At 40.0% G+C, this 16626-nt stretch overlaps 1 protein-coding gene and 1 pseudogene across 5 annotated transcripts in view; one reads left to right on the forward strand and one right to left on the reverse strand.

Annotated features, from left to right (window-relative positions):
• Positions 1-16626, forward strand: part of LDAH (lipid droplet associated hydrolase) — a 98004-nt gene that overhangs the window by 13224 nt on the left and 68154 nt on the right. For all 5 annotated transcript variants that reach the window (XM_005686967.3, XM_018055591.1, XM_005686969.3 and 2 more), the window contains exon 3: positions 2191-2334. In XM_005686967.3, coding sequence (XP_005687024.2) covers positions 2191-2334 — 144 coding nt within the window. The remainder of the gene's footprint in view (positions 1-2190; positions 2335-16626) is intronic.
• LOC102171719 lies at positions 4894-5896 on the reverse strand (annotated as a pseudogene).

Consider the following 16626-nt stretch of genomic DNA (forward strand, 5'->3'; position numbering starts at 1 on the left):
GAGTTGGATCATAAAGAAAGCTGAGCACTGAAGAGTTGATGCTTTTGAACTGTGGTGTTGGAGAAGACTCTTGAGAGCCCCTTGGACTGCAAGGAGGTTCAACCAGTCCATCCTAAAGGAAATCAGTCCTGAATATTCATTGGAAGGACTGATGCTGAAGCTGAAACTCCAATACTTTGGTCACCTGATGCAAAGAACTGACTCATTGGAAAAGCCCTTGATGCTAGGAAAGATTAAAGGCAGGAGGAGAAGGGGATTACAGAGGGAGAGATGGTTGGGTGGCATCACCGACTCTATGGACATAAGTTTGAGCAAGCTCCAGGAGTTGTGATGTACAGGGAGCCTGGCATGCTATGGGGTCGCAAGAGTCAGACACGACTGAACAACTGTACTGACTCACTGAATGAATGTAAGAATTCAGCATTGGATCAGAAGACATTTCATATCTATGTAGAAGGAATGAGTTATGTAATAAATGGTCTTGGGACACTGCCATTAACTTGGAAAGAAGTTGGATTGCTACTTTGTACTTTGCATTCAAAAATATTCCAACCTTACTGAAGATTTAAACATAAAACAAGAATAAAACATGAAACAGTGTCATCACATCCAACACTGATGTTACAATAACTCTGTTCGGATACACCCCTCTTCCCTTCTTTCTCCTCTTGCTGCACAGCAGACAGTTAATCAGCTGACCAAAGAGCACAAAGATGACACTAGCACCATCACAAAAAGGAATCTGGACCTTGAGTCACTAGGTCAGAGTGCAACAGTAGCCATGATAAGGCCATCATATGTTACTATCATGGCTGGACACTGATGATGAATTTGCATACCTAACATACAGCAAACAATGTATTGAGCAGTGTTTAAGTACTTTACACATTTTACTTCATTTAGTTCTCACATGAGGTAGTATGCTTCTTATCCTCACTTTATGGGCGAGGACACCAAGGCCCAGAGGGGTTAAATAACTTGCCAAAGGTCATACAGTTGGCCAGTGGCAAAGCCAGGATACCATCGCAGGTAATCTGGCTCCAGAGTCTATACCCTTAAACACTTTGCTACACTGCTTAGTGTAGGGAACTAAAACATATAGATAATGAAGAAGAAACCAGTAAAATTTGACAAGGATGACAGAGGTTACATCAGTGCAGCAAAACCCTGTCATATAATCACAAAGAGGAGAAAACCTCGTAGCATGAAGAAATAGATACATTGAGAGGACAAACAGATATTGATGGAAACGGTCTAGTATTTACAAAGGCATCATACAGATGATGACTGTAAGATGAAAACCCCATTTCACTCTTTTGCCCCTAAAGATGTATCAGATCTACTGTTTTTTTTAAATTACTTATTCTGTTTCTTTATAGCAAACCCATGTCAAAAATATGTTCTGTACATACACAAGAAAAATCTATGTATATTAGTTGGTGGTCTTTTCCTCCAGAGATCAAATCATACATCTCTTTACAATATAAGCACTTGTGATAAAAGACCAGAAAACACTTAGTAGACTCTTTAACATTCTCATTGTGAATGATTCTGACACTGATTGGTTTTTATGTAGCTTGGTAACTGCTCACAGGCAAATGTTGAAGGGGCTTACAGGGAGTATTAATGATTTTAGGCGATGCAAAGACACTCAAAGGTGTTTAAGTAGGGTGCTGCTCTGATTCGATTTGAGGTTTGGAGAAATCTATCCAAGTACCCTGAAGCATAGATTCCAGGGGGACAAGAGTAGATAGAAGAGCCTTTAGGAGGCTGTCATGGGAAACACAGTGGGAAGTGGTAACACTAACGGAATTGGACAAAATTGAGGTGTATTTTGGAAGCAAAGTCAACAGGACCTCTTGGTGAATTGGATGTCATGAGCAGGGAGGAACCAAGAAAGACTTGTGCTGTTAGGACTTGGTTTATGATTGGTGGTTCCACTTATTAAGTAGAGGAACATGGAGGATGAGTTTATTTGAAGCCACTGGAGAACAGAGAAGTAGGAGAAATTTTCTAAATGATAATTCCCAGACTTAAGGTATAAAGGATATGAAAATTGAGTTGTACAGGTAATTGTTACTAAATTTGTATAGGAAAGTATAAGGAGATACCTTTCTTTCTCAGTCTGTACTTTGTCTTGTGTAAGTTTATTATTTTGGTTAATCTAAAAGTCTATGTTTCTTTTCATAGGTAACCCAGGTTTTTCTCCTCTTTATGTGCCATTTGCAAAGGCTTTGTATTCTACAACAAAAAGACGCTTTCCAGTTTGGATTATCAGTCATGCTGGACATGCCTTAGCCCCCAGAGGCAAGAAGGTTCTTAAAAGCTCAGAAGGTATGTCTTTGTTAACATTTGCTTTCTTTTATGGTGAATGGGTGTTCATATTTCTAGAAAGCCTGCTGGGGTTAAGAGTTACACCAGTGGAAACCTCTGCTTGTGGCATTACACCCATGATGCCACATTCCAGTAATTTTAGGATTTGGGGGGTCATTTTAATTATTCTGCAGGTAATTTTTTTAAAGTTTGGGCAAATTAAACAGTTTGTCTAGGACTTACCATCTCTGTTTACCAACTAGTAATCAGCTATATATTTATTAGTCATGTACTGTAGTTGCAAGATTGTATTAAGAGGAATGGGGAGGTATTACAAGACATGGTCCTTAGCCATGGTTCTTAACTAGAGAAGCTCTCATTCCCACATTTGGAGAGTGACTAAGTGATATTCCCTGGCCTGTGATCATGTGGATACTTAAAGAGTAAACAAAGGAGAGAGTAAAAATTTTAACAGTTGAGTAGAATTGGAATTTGAAGGGTGGAGGTAGGTTCAGAGGTGTAACAGGCAGAAGGATTAACATGGGGGCAGGAAGAGAGATTCACTAGGTACTTGAGGGCTGAGTAGGGCCAGATTCGGAGGAGCCTTGAAAGCTGAGGGTAGACCTGTGTGGTAGATTGCTGGAAGCCTTAAATGGAGGAAGTAGATCAGAGAGCTACAAATTACCTGCTTTTAATTCATGAGTATTCTAGCATATTCACTCTTCTAAAAAAAAAAAAAAATGAGTAGAAACCGGATAAACAGTTTCTCTGTGGGCATTCCCTAAGGGTGTGTGTGCGCACTCCGTCATTGCGAACCCAGGGACTATATATAGCAAGCCAGGCCTCTCTGGCCATGGAAATTTTCAGGCAGGAATACTGGAGTAGATAACCATTTCCTCCTCCAGGAGATCTTCCCCACCCAGGGACTGAACCCACATCTCCTGCATTGCCAGGCAGATTCTTTACCACTGAGCTACCTGGGAAGCCTATTCCTAAGGGTACCGATTTGTTAATCTCAACTGGGAGAGAGGTGGTCTGGCTTCATTGCCTAGTTTGCCCCTGTTTCTGGTATGCTTCTTCTATGGTGTGAGCATTTTCTTGTACTTATCAAGCATCTAATGATAGAGGAAACCATGTGTGGTAGGGGAGGGATGAAGGATAGGTGATATGGGAACTCTCTGGGCTAATCTGCTTAAATTTTCTAAAACTCTAAACCATTCAAAAAATAAAATCTCTTAAACAAATACTAGAGTTTTAAAATTATTTAATATTTGCATTATAGTTTTTTCATTGTATTAGTTCAGACTCCCATAACAAAATCCATAAACTTAGGTAGCTTAAATAGCAGGAGTTTATTTTCTCATAGTCTGGAGACTGTAAGTCCAAAATTAGAGTTTCAGCATAACTGTGGTCTAATGAGAGCCCTCTTCCTGGCTTTCAGGTGACCACCTTCTCTTTTTGTCCTCACATGACAGAGGGGCAGGGAGGGAGGGAGAGAGTGTGAGAGGAAGGATGAGAAAGCAAGAGTGAGAGCAAGCCAACAAGCTCTCTGGTATCTCTTCTAATACGAACACCAATCCCTTCATGAGGGCCCCACCCTCGTAACCTCCTCTAACCCTAGTTACCTCCCAAAGTCCCCATTTCCAAACACCATCACACTGTGGGCATGTAGTTGTTCAGCATAAAAATTTTAGGGGACACAAATATTCAGTCTACACAGTCATGAATGGGAATGTTATGTATCCACATATTAATTCGATCACAAGTATTGGTCAGGGTATATATATAACATTATACCAAAGCAATAGCAGAACATAAAAATTATCTCTTAAAACATTTTTACTAAATATTTGTTCAAGTTTTAGTAGCTACTCTTCAGTCCATCCTCAGAACTATTACCTTATAGATGTTAGAAGCAGACCCTTTGAAGTCTCACTCCTGTTGAATAGCAAAGGATAAGTTTCTCTTATAAGTGGAAATTCTTTCCACATTCATGAATATCGGCAGGCATGCTAAATTGTTTTTATTTGAAGAAGTGGGTGACAGTTAAGAGGTCATATTTTTATCCATGTCCTGTATTTGGCTTTTAACTGATACATATGGTCAAGACACAGGGTAGTTATTGCAAAATTTGAGAAACAAAATTACCCTTGTGCATACAGAGTAGATACTCTGGTTCTGTAGTTAGTGTGGAATTTGGTTCTCTTTTCTTTATTCATAGATCAAACTATTCATGGGTCATCTCACTGTAAACATCACAACTCCCTGGCTCTTGACCTCTCCTATGAATTCCTACATTTTGTAGTATAGATCAGCTTCCTGAAATGTTAGTCTTCCAGAATACTGTGTTAATTTTAAATTGACTTTAGCATCAGATGCCATCTCTTCCCCCCCGCCCCCCGCCCGCCCCCACCACGCTACACTAGTTTATTTTATTTGTTCAAGAACTCGTCTTGCAAGCATGGGCTTTGATTCTGGGAGTCCAGGTTCGCATACTTAGGAAGATAAAAGCAAACTGTGCTCCATGTACATGGGTGAAAACTAAAGGCTCATGGTTAGTCACACTGTAATTTTAAGTTGCTATAGCCTAGCAGCCAGAAGCCACAGGTCCTTTAGGTCCTTCTGGATGCCCGAGAGGGTATCTGCACTTTTCCTGAGTTAGGCAACCTCTTCATCCTTCAGCTTCTGGTTGATATCACTGGTTAACTCCCAAGCGTTCAGGATACATGGAAGACTCAGGAACACTTCATTCTCAAAGCCATACATCCCCTTCACAGTTGTTGACACCAGTTGAATCCTAGATAGACTTTTCATCATGGATTCAATAAGATCAGCCACACTTAATCGAATAGCCCAGATGATGTCGCCTTTGAGCTTGATGACTTATAGGCACTTTCAACCACCATCTTATGCACTTCCTTCCAATTTTTGCTATGATTATATGTTCCCATTTCTGGATTCAGTTCCTGGAGAGAAATGCCTGCCACATTCACTTCACTCCACACAGCCACACTTGAGTCATCATGTTCTCCTAGAATCCATCCGTGGCAGCTGCTGGGATGAATGCCAAGTTTTTCAGCCATAAAATAGTGAAGTCTAGCAGAATCCAGATTACATCCACTGCCAACCACACAGTGCTTGGGTAATCCACTTAGTTTCCAGGTAACATACATGAGAATATCCACTGGGTTGGAACCACCAGTCAGGACTGTACTTGATGATCTGAGGAATGATGAACTTAAAGACATTAATGTTCCTTTGCAGTAGATTCAGACGACTCTCTCCCTGTTGCTGGCGAACTCCTGCAGTTACCGCCGCAATCTTGAAATTGGCAGTGACAGAGTAATCTTTGTCTGCCACAGTTTTTGGTGTCTGAAGGAAAAAGCTTCTGTGCTGCAAGTGCAGCATTTCTCCTTTGAGTTTATCTTCCAAAACACCCACAAGAGCAAGCTTATCAGAGACTTTCCCATAATTCTAATGCCACATGCAATACCAACTTGTCCAACACCCACTACAGTAATTTATTGTTTGGGACTGTTGCCTCTTCTGCAGCTGGTGGCAGTTTTTCTTTAAGGGCTGACATTGTGCTCTGGGAAAAGAAAGTTCTCCAGATGGCTGTCAGGGTCACAGAAGAAGATAAAGTCAGACCCTATATTTCCTAGGGTGCAGGATCTACAAGGAAGGAGGAGGAGGCAGCCTTGGCTCCTTGAGCTTCCTCTACTGTAATTCCAACTCTGTTTAAAAATAATTGTATTTACTTATTTTGGCTGTGCTGGGCCTTCTTCATTGCCGCTCAGGCTTTTCTCTAGTTGCAGTGCATGGGCTTCTGATTATGGCAGGTGCTTTTATTGCAGACAACAGGCTCTAGAATACAAGGGCTCAGTAGTTGTAGCTCCCTGGCTCTAGAGCACAGGCTCAGCAGTTGTGGCGCACAGGCTTAGTTGCTGTGCATCATGTGGGATCTTCTTGGATCAGGGATTGAACTGTATCTCACGCATTGGCAGGTAGATTCTTTACCACTGAGGCACCATGGAAGCCAGATGCCAACCCTTGAGAGTGCACTCTGAGATTTCTTTTTTCCTAATTCCATTTACTCACTAAATCTTTTGAGTACCTGCCTTTGAGTATCTTTGAGCCTGCCTCTTTGCTAGCACCTACAGAAAAATACCTTTGTGCTTAATGTACTTTACATTTTTAGTATTAGTATTATCTCACCACCCAGACTCCCTTTTTAAAGCATTACCTGTAAGATTACCCTTATCTTGGCTAATGTCCTACTCTCTTCAAAAACAGTTTCCACACTCAGTAGTGATCAGGTCCTTGATAAGCAAGAACATCCAGACTGTTTCAGCTCTTCAGTTGCTCAGATTTCTTCTATTACCGTTTTCACCTACTTTATATTTTTTATTTCCCTAATCATGTTCTGTTTAGAATGATAAATTTATAGATTAAATGTAGTCCCTCTATTCCTTCAAAAATTCTAATTGCATTTTTTTCATAGGAACAGAAAAAAATCCTAAAATTTGTATGGGGCCACAAATGATACCAAATAGGCAAAATAATCTGGAGGAAGAGGATTGAAGTTCAGGTTCAAAGTTAAAGTATCACACTCCCTGATTTCAAGCTATATTATAAAGCTAGTAGTCAAAACAGTGTGGCAGTGTCATAAGAACAGAGAGCCCAGGAAAAAACCATGAATAAAGGCTCAACTAATCTTTGACAGGGGCACCAGGAACACACAATGGGAAAAGAATGGTATCTTCAATAAATGGTATTGGGAAAACTGGATATCCACATACAAAAGAATAAAAGAGAACCCGTATCTTATACCATACACAAAAATGAACTCAAATGGATTAAGTTTAAACCTGAAACCATTAAACTCCTGGAGGAAAACATAGGAGAAAAACTCCTTGACATTGGTCTTGGCAGTGATTTTTTTGGTTATGACTCCAAAAACATCAGTAACAAAGGCAAAAGTAAACATTTGGGACCGTATCAAACTGAAAGCACAGAGAACAGTCAACCAAATGAAAAGGCACCTATAAAATGGAAGGAAATATTTACCTATAAAAGTAATTATCTCCTTACCTATAAAAGGTAAGGAGATAATTTCTACAGTATATAAGAAACTAATAAAACTCAATAGCAAAAGCACTGATAACCTTATTTTCAGTTCAGTTCAGTCACTCAGTTGTGTCTAACTCTTTGTGACCCCATGAATCGCAGCACGCCAGGCCTCCCTGTCCATCACCAACTCCCAGAGTTCACTCAGATTCATGTCCATCGAGTCAGTGATGCCATCCAGCCATCTCATCCTCTGTCGTCCCCTTCTCCTCCTGCCCCCAACCCTCCCAGAATCAAAGTCTTTTCCAATGAGTCAACTCTTCGCATGAGGTGGCCAAAGTACTGGAGTTTCAGCTTTAGCATCATTCCTTCCAAAGAAATCCCAGGGCTGATCTCCTTCAGAATGGATTGGTTGGATCTGCTTGCAGTCCAAGGGACTCTCAAGAGTGTTCTCCAACACCACAGTTCAAAGGCATCAATTCTTCAGTGCTCAGCCTTCTTCACAGTCCAACTCTCACATCTATACATGACCACAGGAAAAACCATAGCCTTGACTAGACGGACCTTAGTTGGCAAAGTAATGTCTCTGCTGTTGAATATGCTATCTAGGTTGGTCATAACTTTTCTTCCAAGGCGTAAGCGTCTTTTAATTTCATGGCTGCAGTCACCATCTGCAGTGGTTTTGGAGCCCCAAGTCTGACACTGTTTCCACTGTTTCCCCATCTATTTCCCATGAAGTGATGGGACCGGATGCCATGATCTTAGTTTTCTGAATGTTGAGCTTTAAGCCAACTTTTTCACTCTCCTCTTTCACTTTCATCAAGAGGCTTTTTAGCTCCTCTTTACTTTCTGCCATAAGGGTGGTGTCATCTGCATATCTGAGGTGATTGATATTTCTCCCAGCAGTCTTGATTCCAGCTTGTGTTTCTTCCAGCCCAGCGTTTCTCATGATGTACTCTGCATAGAAGTTAAATAAGCAGGGTCACAATATACAGCCTTGACGTACTCCTTTTCCTATTTGGAACCAGTCTGTTGTTCCATGTCCAGTTCTAACTGTTGCTTCCTGACCTGCATACAGATTTCTCAAGAGGCAGGTTAGGTGTTCTGGTATTCCCATCTCTTTCAGAATTTTCCACAGTTTATTGTGATCCACACAGTCAAAGGCTTTGGCATAGTAAATAAAGCAGAAAGAGATGTTTTTCTGGAACTCTCTTGCTTTTTCCATGATCCAGCAGATGTTGGCAATTTGATCTCTGGTTCCTCTGCCTTTTCTAAAACCAGCTTGAACATCAGGAAGTTCAAACAGGCAAATTTTCCCAGAGAAGACAGACAGATAGCCAACAGGTTTATGAAAAATGCTCAACCTCATCAATCATCAGGGAGATGCAAGCCAAGAGCACAAGGATACATCACATCACACCCGTTAGGATGGCATTGCTCAGAAAGACTAAAGTTAGCAAGTCTTGGAGGATGTGGAGAAAAGGTCACTCAAGCAGTTGTCTAGGTTATGCAAGGCTTCGTGGGTAGAGGTGACCTAGTTCTTACCTGGTTTTTTTTGCTAGTAGCTGGGTCATTGCAGCTAGCAATATGTTTATTCAAAGTGGATGTCTCATCAGTCAAAAACTTAATGGCAGGCATGTATACTTACTGTGCGAGGTGATGGATGTATTACTTGGTCTAGTTGTGATCATTTCACAGTCTGTATGCATGTTAAGTCATCACCTTGTACACTTTTAACAACAGTAATGTTGTACAACATAACTATATGCAAATTTTGTCAGTCATACTTCAGTAAAGCTGGAAAGAAAAAAAAATAATTGTTGAAGCTGGACCATGGATACATAGAGATCTATTATACTATTCTGTGGACTTGTGCACGTTCGAAAACTACCACTCTTAAAAAAAAGAGTTTAAAGAAAGAAAAAGAAATATAGAACCTTAAAGCTAAAAGTGGGTGCTCATGCTCAGTTGCTCAGGCATGCCGACTCTTTGCGACCCCATGGACTGTAACCCTCCAGGCGCCTCTGTTTATGGGATTTTCTAGGCAAGAATACTGGAGTGGGTTGTCATTTGTACCTCTGGAGAACCTTCCTGACCTGGGGATCAAATCCACATCTCTTGAGTCCCCTGCATTGGCAGGCAGATTCTTTACCGTTGTGCCACATGGGAAACCCCTAAAGCTAAAAGTATCTTCATTAAATTCCATCTTAAACCCTTATTTTTCAAGGAAGGAAAGTAAGGCCCAACAGGGCTAAATGACCTTGTGTTGGTGAATGGTAGAATGGGGACAGGAAGCCAGCACCGCTGATCCTGAGGTCAGTGCTTTTAGTCCTGTGGTATAGCTCATCCCAGGTGGCTGGTGCAGCAAATAGCCCTTCCGTGGTCACAGATTGTATCCTGGTCTGCCATCCTTTTCCTGCTGTGACTTGTAAGGGGGACTGGGTAAATGGAGTATTGGGGAGATTATGCAACTCGGCAAATGCTTGCCTAAATCCCTTAAAGTGTTATTTTTCATAGTGTCTTTCTCTTTTTACATGTATGTGTGTATATAATTTTCTGTGAATGCAATTTACTTGTGAGCCTTTTACACTTTGCTTAAATACTAGGGTATGCTTTAAACGGCAAGTAACTATGGATTACCTAGCAATGAGAGATTTTGTGAAGTGAAATTGAATATATAAATTTCATTGCCTTGATTAAAAACATCTATTTCCACAACTATCACCTTCAAATGTGACTGAAAGTGAATCAAATGTGTGGTATACACTTGCTTTACCTTGAAATAGTTTAAAAGATACGTATTTCATTGTTCTAAGTTATTTCTTCCTACATACTCAAAGAAAGTTGGGGGTTTATTACAGCAGTTTTTCCTGTCAGGAAATTGATATGTCTGCTTAAAATGTGCTTTGACTATCTTTGTGTTGTGTTGGAACACAGAGGTGTTAAAAGAATTCTTAGGAAACAGGCTTGCTTTACATACTAAATCTTGGAAAGCTGCCAACTGACCTGTTATCTTAAGTCTGGAAGGAGAAGAGATAACCACAGACAGGAGGAGATAGGAAGTAGTGAAAATACCTCATAGTACTCTTCTTTCATGGTGTTGAAACTTAATGATGATTAGCTAGTGTGTTATATTCCTACATTCAGACCTCAGTGAGAAATACCATCATAATAGAAACTCTGTATTGACTTACCTATTGAGAAGAGTAGCCAGCTCAGCTATCACAGTAAGCCCTTAAGTCATACTTGAAGACAAAAACATTGAACAGAATGTGAATAGCAACTTTGAAAGTTGAAAATAGACTCAAAGGATAACCCTCCATCAATGGTGCTAAATCTTTGGCAGTTATCAGAATCACTTGGAGGATTTATTGGAACACAAATTACTGGGTGCCTCCTGAGCTGTTGATTCAGTGTTTGTGGGGTGGGACCTGAGAATCTTCCGCATTTCTAACAAACTCCTAAGTACTGTCTATCCTGGTACCACATTTTCAGAAGTCCTGCCACAGATCTTCCACCAATAAAGATGTCTTGGTGGGGGAAACCAGTAGAAAGTATCTGTTGTTATGTTTGAATTTCCTTGGCTTATCCTGCTTGTGTGCTCTTGGAGTTAATGACAGTAATTAGAGCCTGGGTCCTTTGCTACTAATGAGAACAGTGCCATCTAGAGGCATTAGCCCAAAGGGCCACCACAGGGCCAAAGGAAACTGGTTTCTAGAGGAGGGTGCAAGAGCAATTCCTCCATCCTCAAGAATTTATCAACAGCCTACTAGATTATTGTGTGTGGTGCTACAGAGGTATGCAAAGAAATGAGAATGCCACCTTTTAGTGAATTTCCACCCATGTTGTGAGTAACCCAAAAGTTCTATAAAGGGCAGATGGGGGTCTGAGCTTCACCAGTCGCCCCCCAACCCACGCCCCGCCATTCAACCAGAGCAGTTGTGCTTTCATCCATTTTAAGTACTGGAGGCTGTATTTATAAACGCACACTACAGTCGATTGATTTAGACAGATATATTATTCATCATCCAAGATTATTGTTCTAAAGTACAGGTTTTCTGACATGCAAAATATGGTGTGAAAAATACATAACTACTGAGAGAAAAGACATAAGCTCTAACCACACATCAAATGTTGAAAGTATGTTTTGCTTCATATTAGCACATGTTAAAATTATGAACAGTTGGAAATAATATTCTAGTTGTGCTACATTATCACAGTCATAAATTGAGTATAATTGGGAGAACAGATGTTCACCAATGTCAGAAGGAGGTGATTCAAGGGGGAAAAAAAGTGTGAAAAGAAAATTTGAGGAATTAGGAGTATAAACTCTTTCTGGCTTTGATTTAGTATGGAGTCAACTTACTTGATGGCAGATTCATTATCAACTATTTTAAGTCATTTGTTCGAAACGTGTAACATAAAAGCTAGAAATCATGGTTTAGTTTCACCTGATAAAACATGAACTAAAAAAATTACACAGTCTTTCAACGAATGATGAATTTGGGTGATGTTTATCCAGAGAATCATTAAACCACTCCCATTCCAGCACCCAAAACTGAGAGAAACAGAAAAACCAGTAGGCCTTCTCTTGCCAGGACTGATTGGCAGAGGAACATGGAGGTTACAAGAAACGACTACATGCTCTCAAGGCAGGGACGGTCAGTCAGGTCTCAGGGTTCACAAGAAATAAACAAGTGAGTCAGTGGTAGAAAGGAGCAGAAAACCAAAGGGTAGAGCAAGAAGCAATGTTGAGAATCAAGCAAATTCTTAGATTCTCATGGAAGACAGAGAAAGCAGCAGACAGGAGCAGGGGGCCAAGCATTGTAGCTGAGGTCCTGTAACACAGATGGAATCTTTGTCCTTCCCTTTGAGATCCCTGGGTCTCTTCTCACTGCTTACACAGTGGAGTCCAGACTCCAGGGGATGTTCAGGGTCCTACTTGATCTCGTCTCAACCCTCCTTTCTAACCTTATACATTCTACCTTTCCCATAACCACAAACAGACACAGAACTCATCGTGGTGTCCAAAATTATACTCACACTTTTATGCCTTTGTGTTATACTATCATGAATTTAGAGTAAATTTCATTTCTCTTTTTAGTTATGTATAGATAATGCTAAGCAACACACGATATTGTTTTGTGTGTTTTTTAAAGCTTGACCTAAAGAGCAAGCTGTACATTCATCTTGCTTCAAAGTATTCTTTAAAATATGAAGTGCTGTTTTTAGCCCTTAATCTCCATGTGTAAACTGTTTAATTTAATTAAAGTTATTATTAAGGTATAGATTTGGAGTACATGATGGGGCCAGGATAGGAGACTTCACTGGTTGAGAAATTTCTGGTGTAAGATTTAGAGTTTCTGTCTGCAGGCTCAGTCCTAGCAGAAGGCTCATGTAGCACTAATCTTTGGACTTGTTAGTTCTGTGGTCATTGGTGACTTGTAAATACTGTTTGTGTGACAATATATAGCAAAACGTGTGCATTTATATTCAGTGTGTATCAAGATAAATATGTATGTGGATGTGTTGTTAAAATATATATTGTTAAATTTAGACCATTGTGATAGTGTTCAAATGTGTAGTTAAAATTACAGCTATAGTAGTGTGAATATAATAAATGTATTTTCCAGGTATCTCTCTTGGTTTCCATGGAGAAAGGCATAGTACTTTTTATGAATTCAAGAGGGTGTTACTTTCCTATTGTGATCCAATAAAACTCTATTTTCTTAAGGAAATGCTTGAGCTATACTTACTTCAATATTTTGTAATGGTATTCTCATCTACTTCTGTTTCCTCTTATTAGACTATGAGCTCCTTGAAGACAAGGGAATGTATTGTATTGACATCTGTGTTTTCAATATTTTCATGGGCCAGTTAGTCACTGTTTTCTGCCAGAATAGTCAATTTAGTTCATGTGAAATGCAAGAAAATAATAGTTACCAGTGTACCTGAAGATATACAATGTCAATTTTGATCCAAAATTGACAGAATTTTAGTAACTGGATCAATCAATTTGAACAAATAGATGAAAAGTAAAGGTGAAGTATTGATATTACTTAATTTCTCAAAGAACACATTATACATACCTTTTGAAATAAACTCTATAAATCAGTAAATGAGCTATGAAGTGGATTTCATTGAGATGGGTCTAAGAAAGAGGCTCAGGTTTTAAAAGGTAGTTGTCAATATCCTATTCAGGGCCATATATTGATAAAGAATTAGTAAATTGGATTCAGTTCAGTTCAGTTGCTCAGTCGTGTCTAGCTCTTTGCAACCCCATGGACTGCAGCACGCCAGACCTCTCTGTCCATCACCAACTCCCAGAGTTTACTCAAACTCATGACCATTGAGTTGGTGATGTCATCCAACCATCTCATCTTCAGTCGTCCCCTTCTCTTCCCACCTTCAGTCTTTCCCAGCATCAGGGTCTTTTCCAATGAGTCAGTTCTTCACATCAGGTGGCCAAAGTATTGGAGTTTCAGCTTCAGCATCAGTCGTTTCAATGAATATTTAGGACTGATTTCCTTTAAGGTGGGCTGGTTGGATCTTCTTGCAGTCCAAAGGACTCTCAAGAGTCTTCTCCAACACCACAGTTCAAAAGCATCAATTCATCGGTGCTCAGCTTTCTTTATAGTCCAACTCTCACATCCATACGTGACTACTGGAAAAACCATAGCTTTGACTAGACAGACCTTTGTTGGCAAAGTAATGTCTCTGCTTTTGAATATGCTGTCTAGGTTGGTCATAGCTTTACTTCCGAGGAATAAGTGTCTTTTAATTTCATGGCTGCAGTCACTATCTGCAGTGATTTTGGAGCCCCCCAAAATAGTCTGTCAGTGTTTCCATTGTTTCCCCATCTATCTGCCATGAAGTGATGGGACCATGATCTTAGTTTTCTGAATGTTGAGTTTTAAGCCAACTTTTTCACTCTCCTCTTTCACTTTCATCAAGAGGCTCTTTAGTTCTTCACTTTCCGCCATAAGGGTGGTATCATCTGCATATCTGAGGTTATTGATAATTCTCCCGGCAATCTTGACTCCAGCTTGTGCTTCATCCAGCCCAGCGTTTCTCATGATGTGCTCTGCTTATAAATTAAATAAGCAGAGTGACAATATACAGCCTTGACGAACTCCTTTTCTTATTTGGAACCAGTCTGTTGTTCCATGTCCAGTTCTAACTGTTGCTTCCTGACCTGCATACAGATTTCTCAAGAGGCAGGTCAGGTGGCCTGGTATTCCCATCTCTTTCGGAATTTTCCACAGTTTATTGTGATCCACACAGTCAAAGGCTTTGGCATAGTCAATAAAGCAGAAAGAGATGCTTTTCTGGAACTCTGTTGCTTTTCCAATGATCCAGTGGATGTTGGCAATTTGATCTCTGGTTCCTCTGCCTTTTCTAAACCCAGCCTGAACATCTGGAATTTCACGGTTCACGTACTGTTGAAGCCTTCCTTAGAGAACTTTGAGCATTAGTTTGCTAGCATGTGAGATGAGTGCAGTTGTGCAGTAGTTTGAGCATTCTTTGGCATTGCCTTTCTTTGGGATTGGAATGAAAACTGACCTTTTCCAGTTCTGTGGCCACTGCTGAGTTTTCCAAATTTGCTGGCATATTGAGTGCAGCACATTCACAGCATCATCTTTTAGGATTTGAAATAGCTCCACTGGAATTCCGTCACCTCCAGTAGCTTTGTTCATAATGATGCTTTCTAAGGCCCACTTGACTTCACATTCCAGGATGTCTGGCTCTAGGTGAGTGATCCCATCCATTAATTCAGGCAGTCTTCAATTTAGAAACAGTTTGTTCCAAATATACTTAGTTGACTGTAACTTGGAGGACATTTTCCCTGTAATAAGAATGCTATAAATCATTTCCATGTTATCCTGATTTTGATACAGTTGAATGTGATTTTTTTGCAGTGTTTTATGGAGAGTAAGCTAATGATTCCTAGAATTTTTTCAGAGTATATTAATAATAGAGAAAGTATACAGTCAAGTATATAGATACTCTTTTGGCTTTTAGGTTTTGCTAGTAAAGTAATATCCAGAGAGCACATTGAAATTTTTTATTATTGATTGTTTATTTATACAAAGTACTTTCCCCATTAATCTCATTACTTCAGAAAACACTAAATGGTGTGTTTATCTTGGCAATCCTTGAGCAATTCCCAGAGTTAAAGACAGACTTACCTCTGAAATATTCATTTCAGTAATGATTTGAATTATAATCATCCTTAAATACAGAGAAGGCAATGGCGACCCACTCCAGTACTCTTGCCTGGAAAATCCCATGGACGGAGAAGCTTGGTAGGCTGCAGTCCATGGGGTCACTAAGAGTCGGACACGACTGAGTGACTTCAATTTCACTTTTCACTTTCCTGCATTGGAGAAGGAAATGGCAACCCACTCCAGTGTTCTTGCCTGGAGAATCCCAGGGATGGGGGAGCCTGGTGGGCTTCCATCTGTGGGGTCGCACAGAGTCTGACATGACTGAAGCGACTTAGCAGCAGCAACAGCAGCAGCATCCTTAAATATGTTATAGGGCCTTATTTGTAGGATCAATGAAGTTTTTAAATGTTTATTGTATTTAGCTCATTTTCTTTCTCTTTGCTCTAACCATGTAAATATTTTTGGTGTCTATTTGAGGGAGGCCTTAAATGACGGGAATTGGAATGATAGCAATCATAAGTTTCATTTCTGACATAGTTTGTGCCAGACCCTTCCTCTGTGCTCTAAAGTGTTATGCAAGCAACATTCCTCAGAGGCTAAAACTGCTATCTCCTGTTTATATGTAAAGAGACTTCAACCAGAGGTTGAAGGATTTGCATGAGTCACTTAGTGAGGGGCTTAGCTGGAATTTAGAACCAGATTATCTTGTCTCTGGTGCTCCTGATCTTTGTACTATACCATACTGTCCCAATGAAAGGACAACTTCAACATTTTCAAAAGTTGTCTATTTTGAAAAATAAAGAACTTGGTCACACATATTATAGGTATTTGTTTTGGGGTATCAGAACAATGTGATCACTCCTGGGTAGAGTGATCAGAGAAAATTTATGAGCATAGTGAGTGTAAAGAACTCAAATAGAATATTAACTAAATCCAAATTTGGATTTGGAGACATCAGAGGCCCTATGAAAATCAAATTCTGTCTCTTCCCAATTCTGTTTTATGTTGAACTTCCTTGTTAAATGGAGAATGAATTCTAGACTGACCTGGAAAGAAGGATCAGAGCAGAACACGGGTC

Source organism: Capra hircus, chromosome 11, assembly GCF_001704415.2.
Source record: "Capra hircus breed San Clemente chromosome 11, ASM170441v1, whole genome shotgun sequence".
NCBI classification, from domain to species: Eukaryota; Metazoa; Chordata; class Mammalia; order Artiodactyla; family Bovidae; genus Capra; species Capra hircus.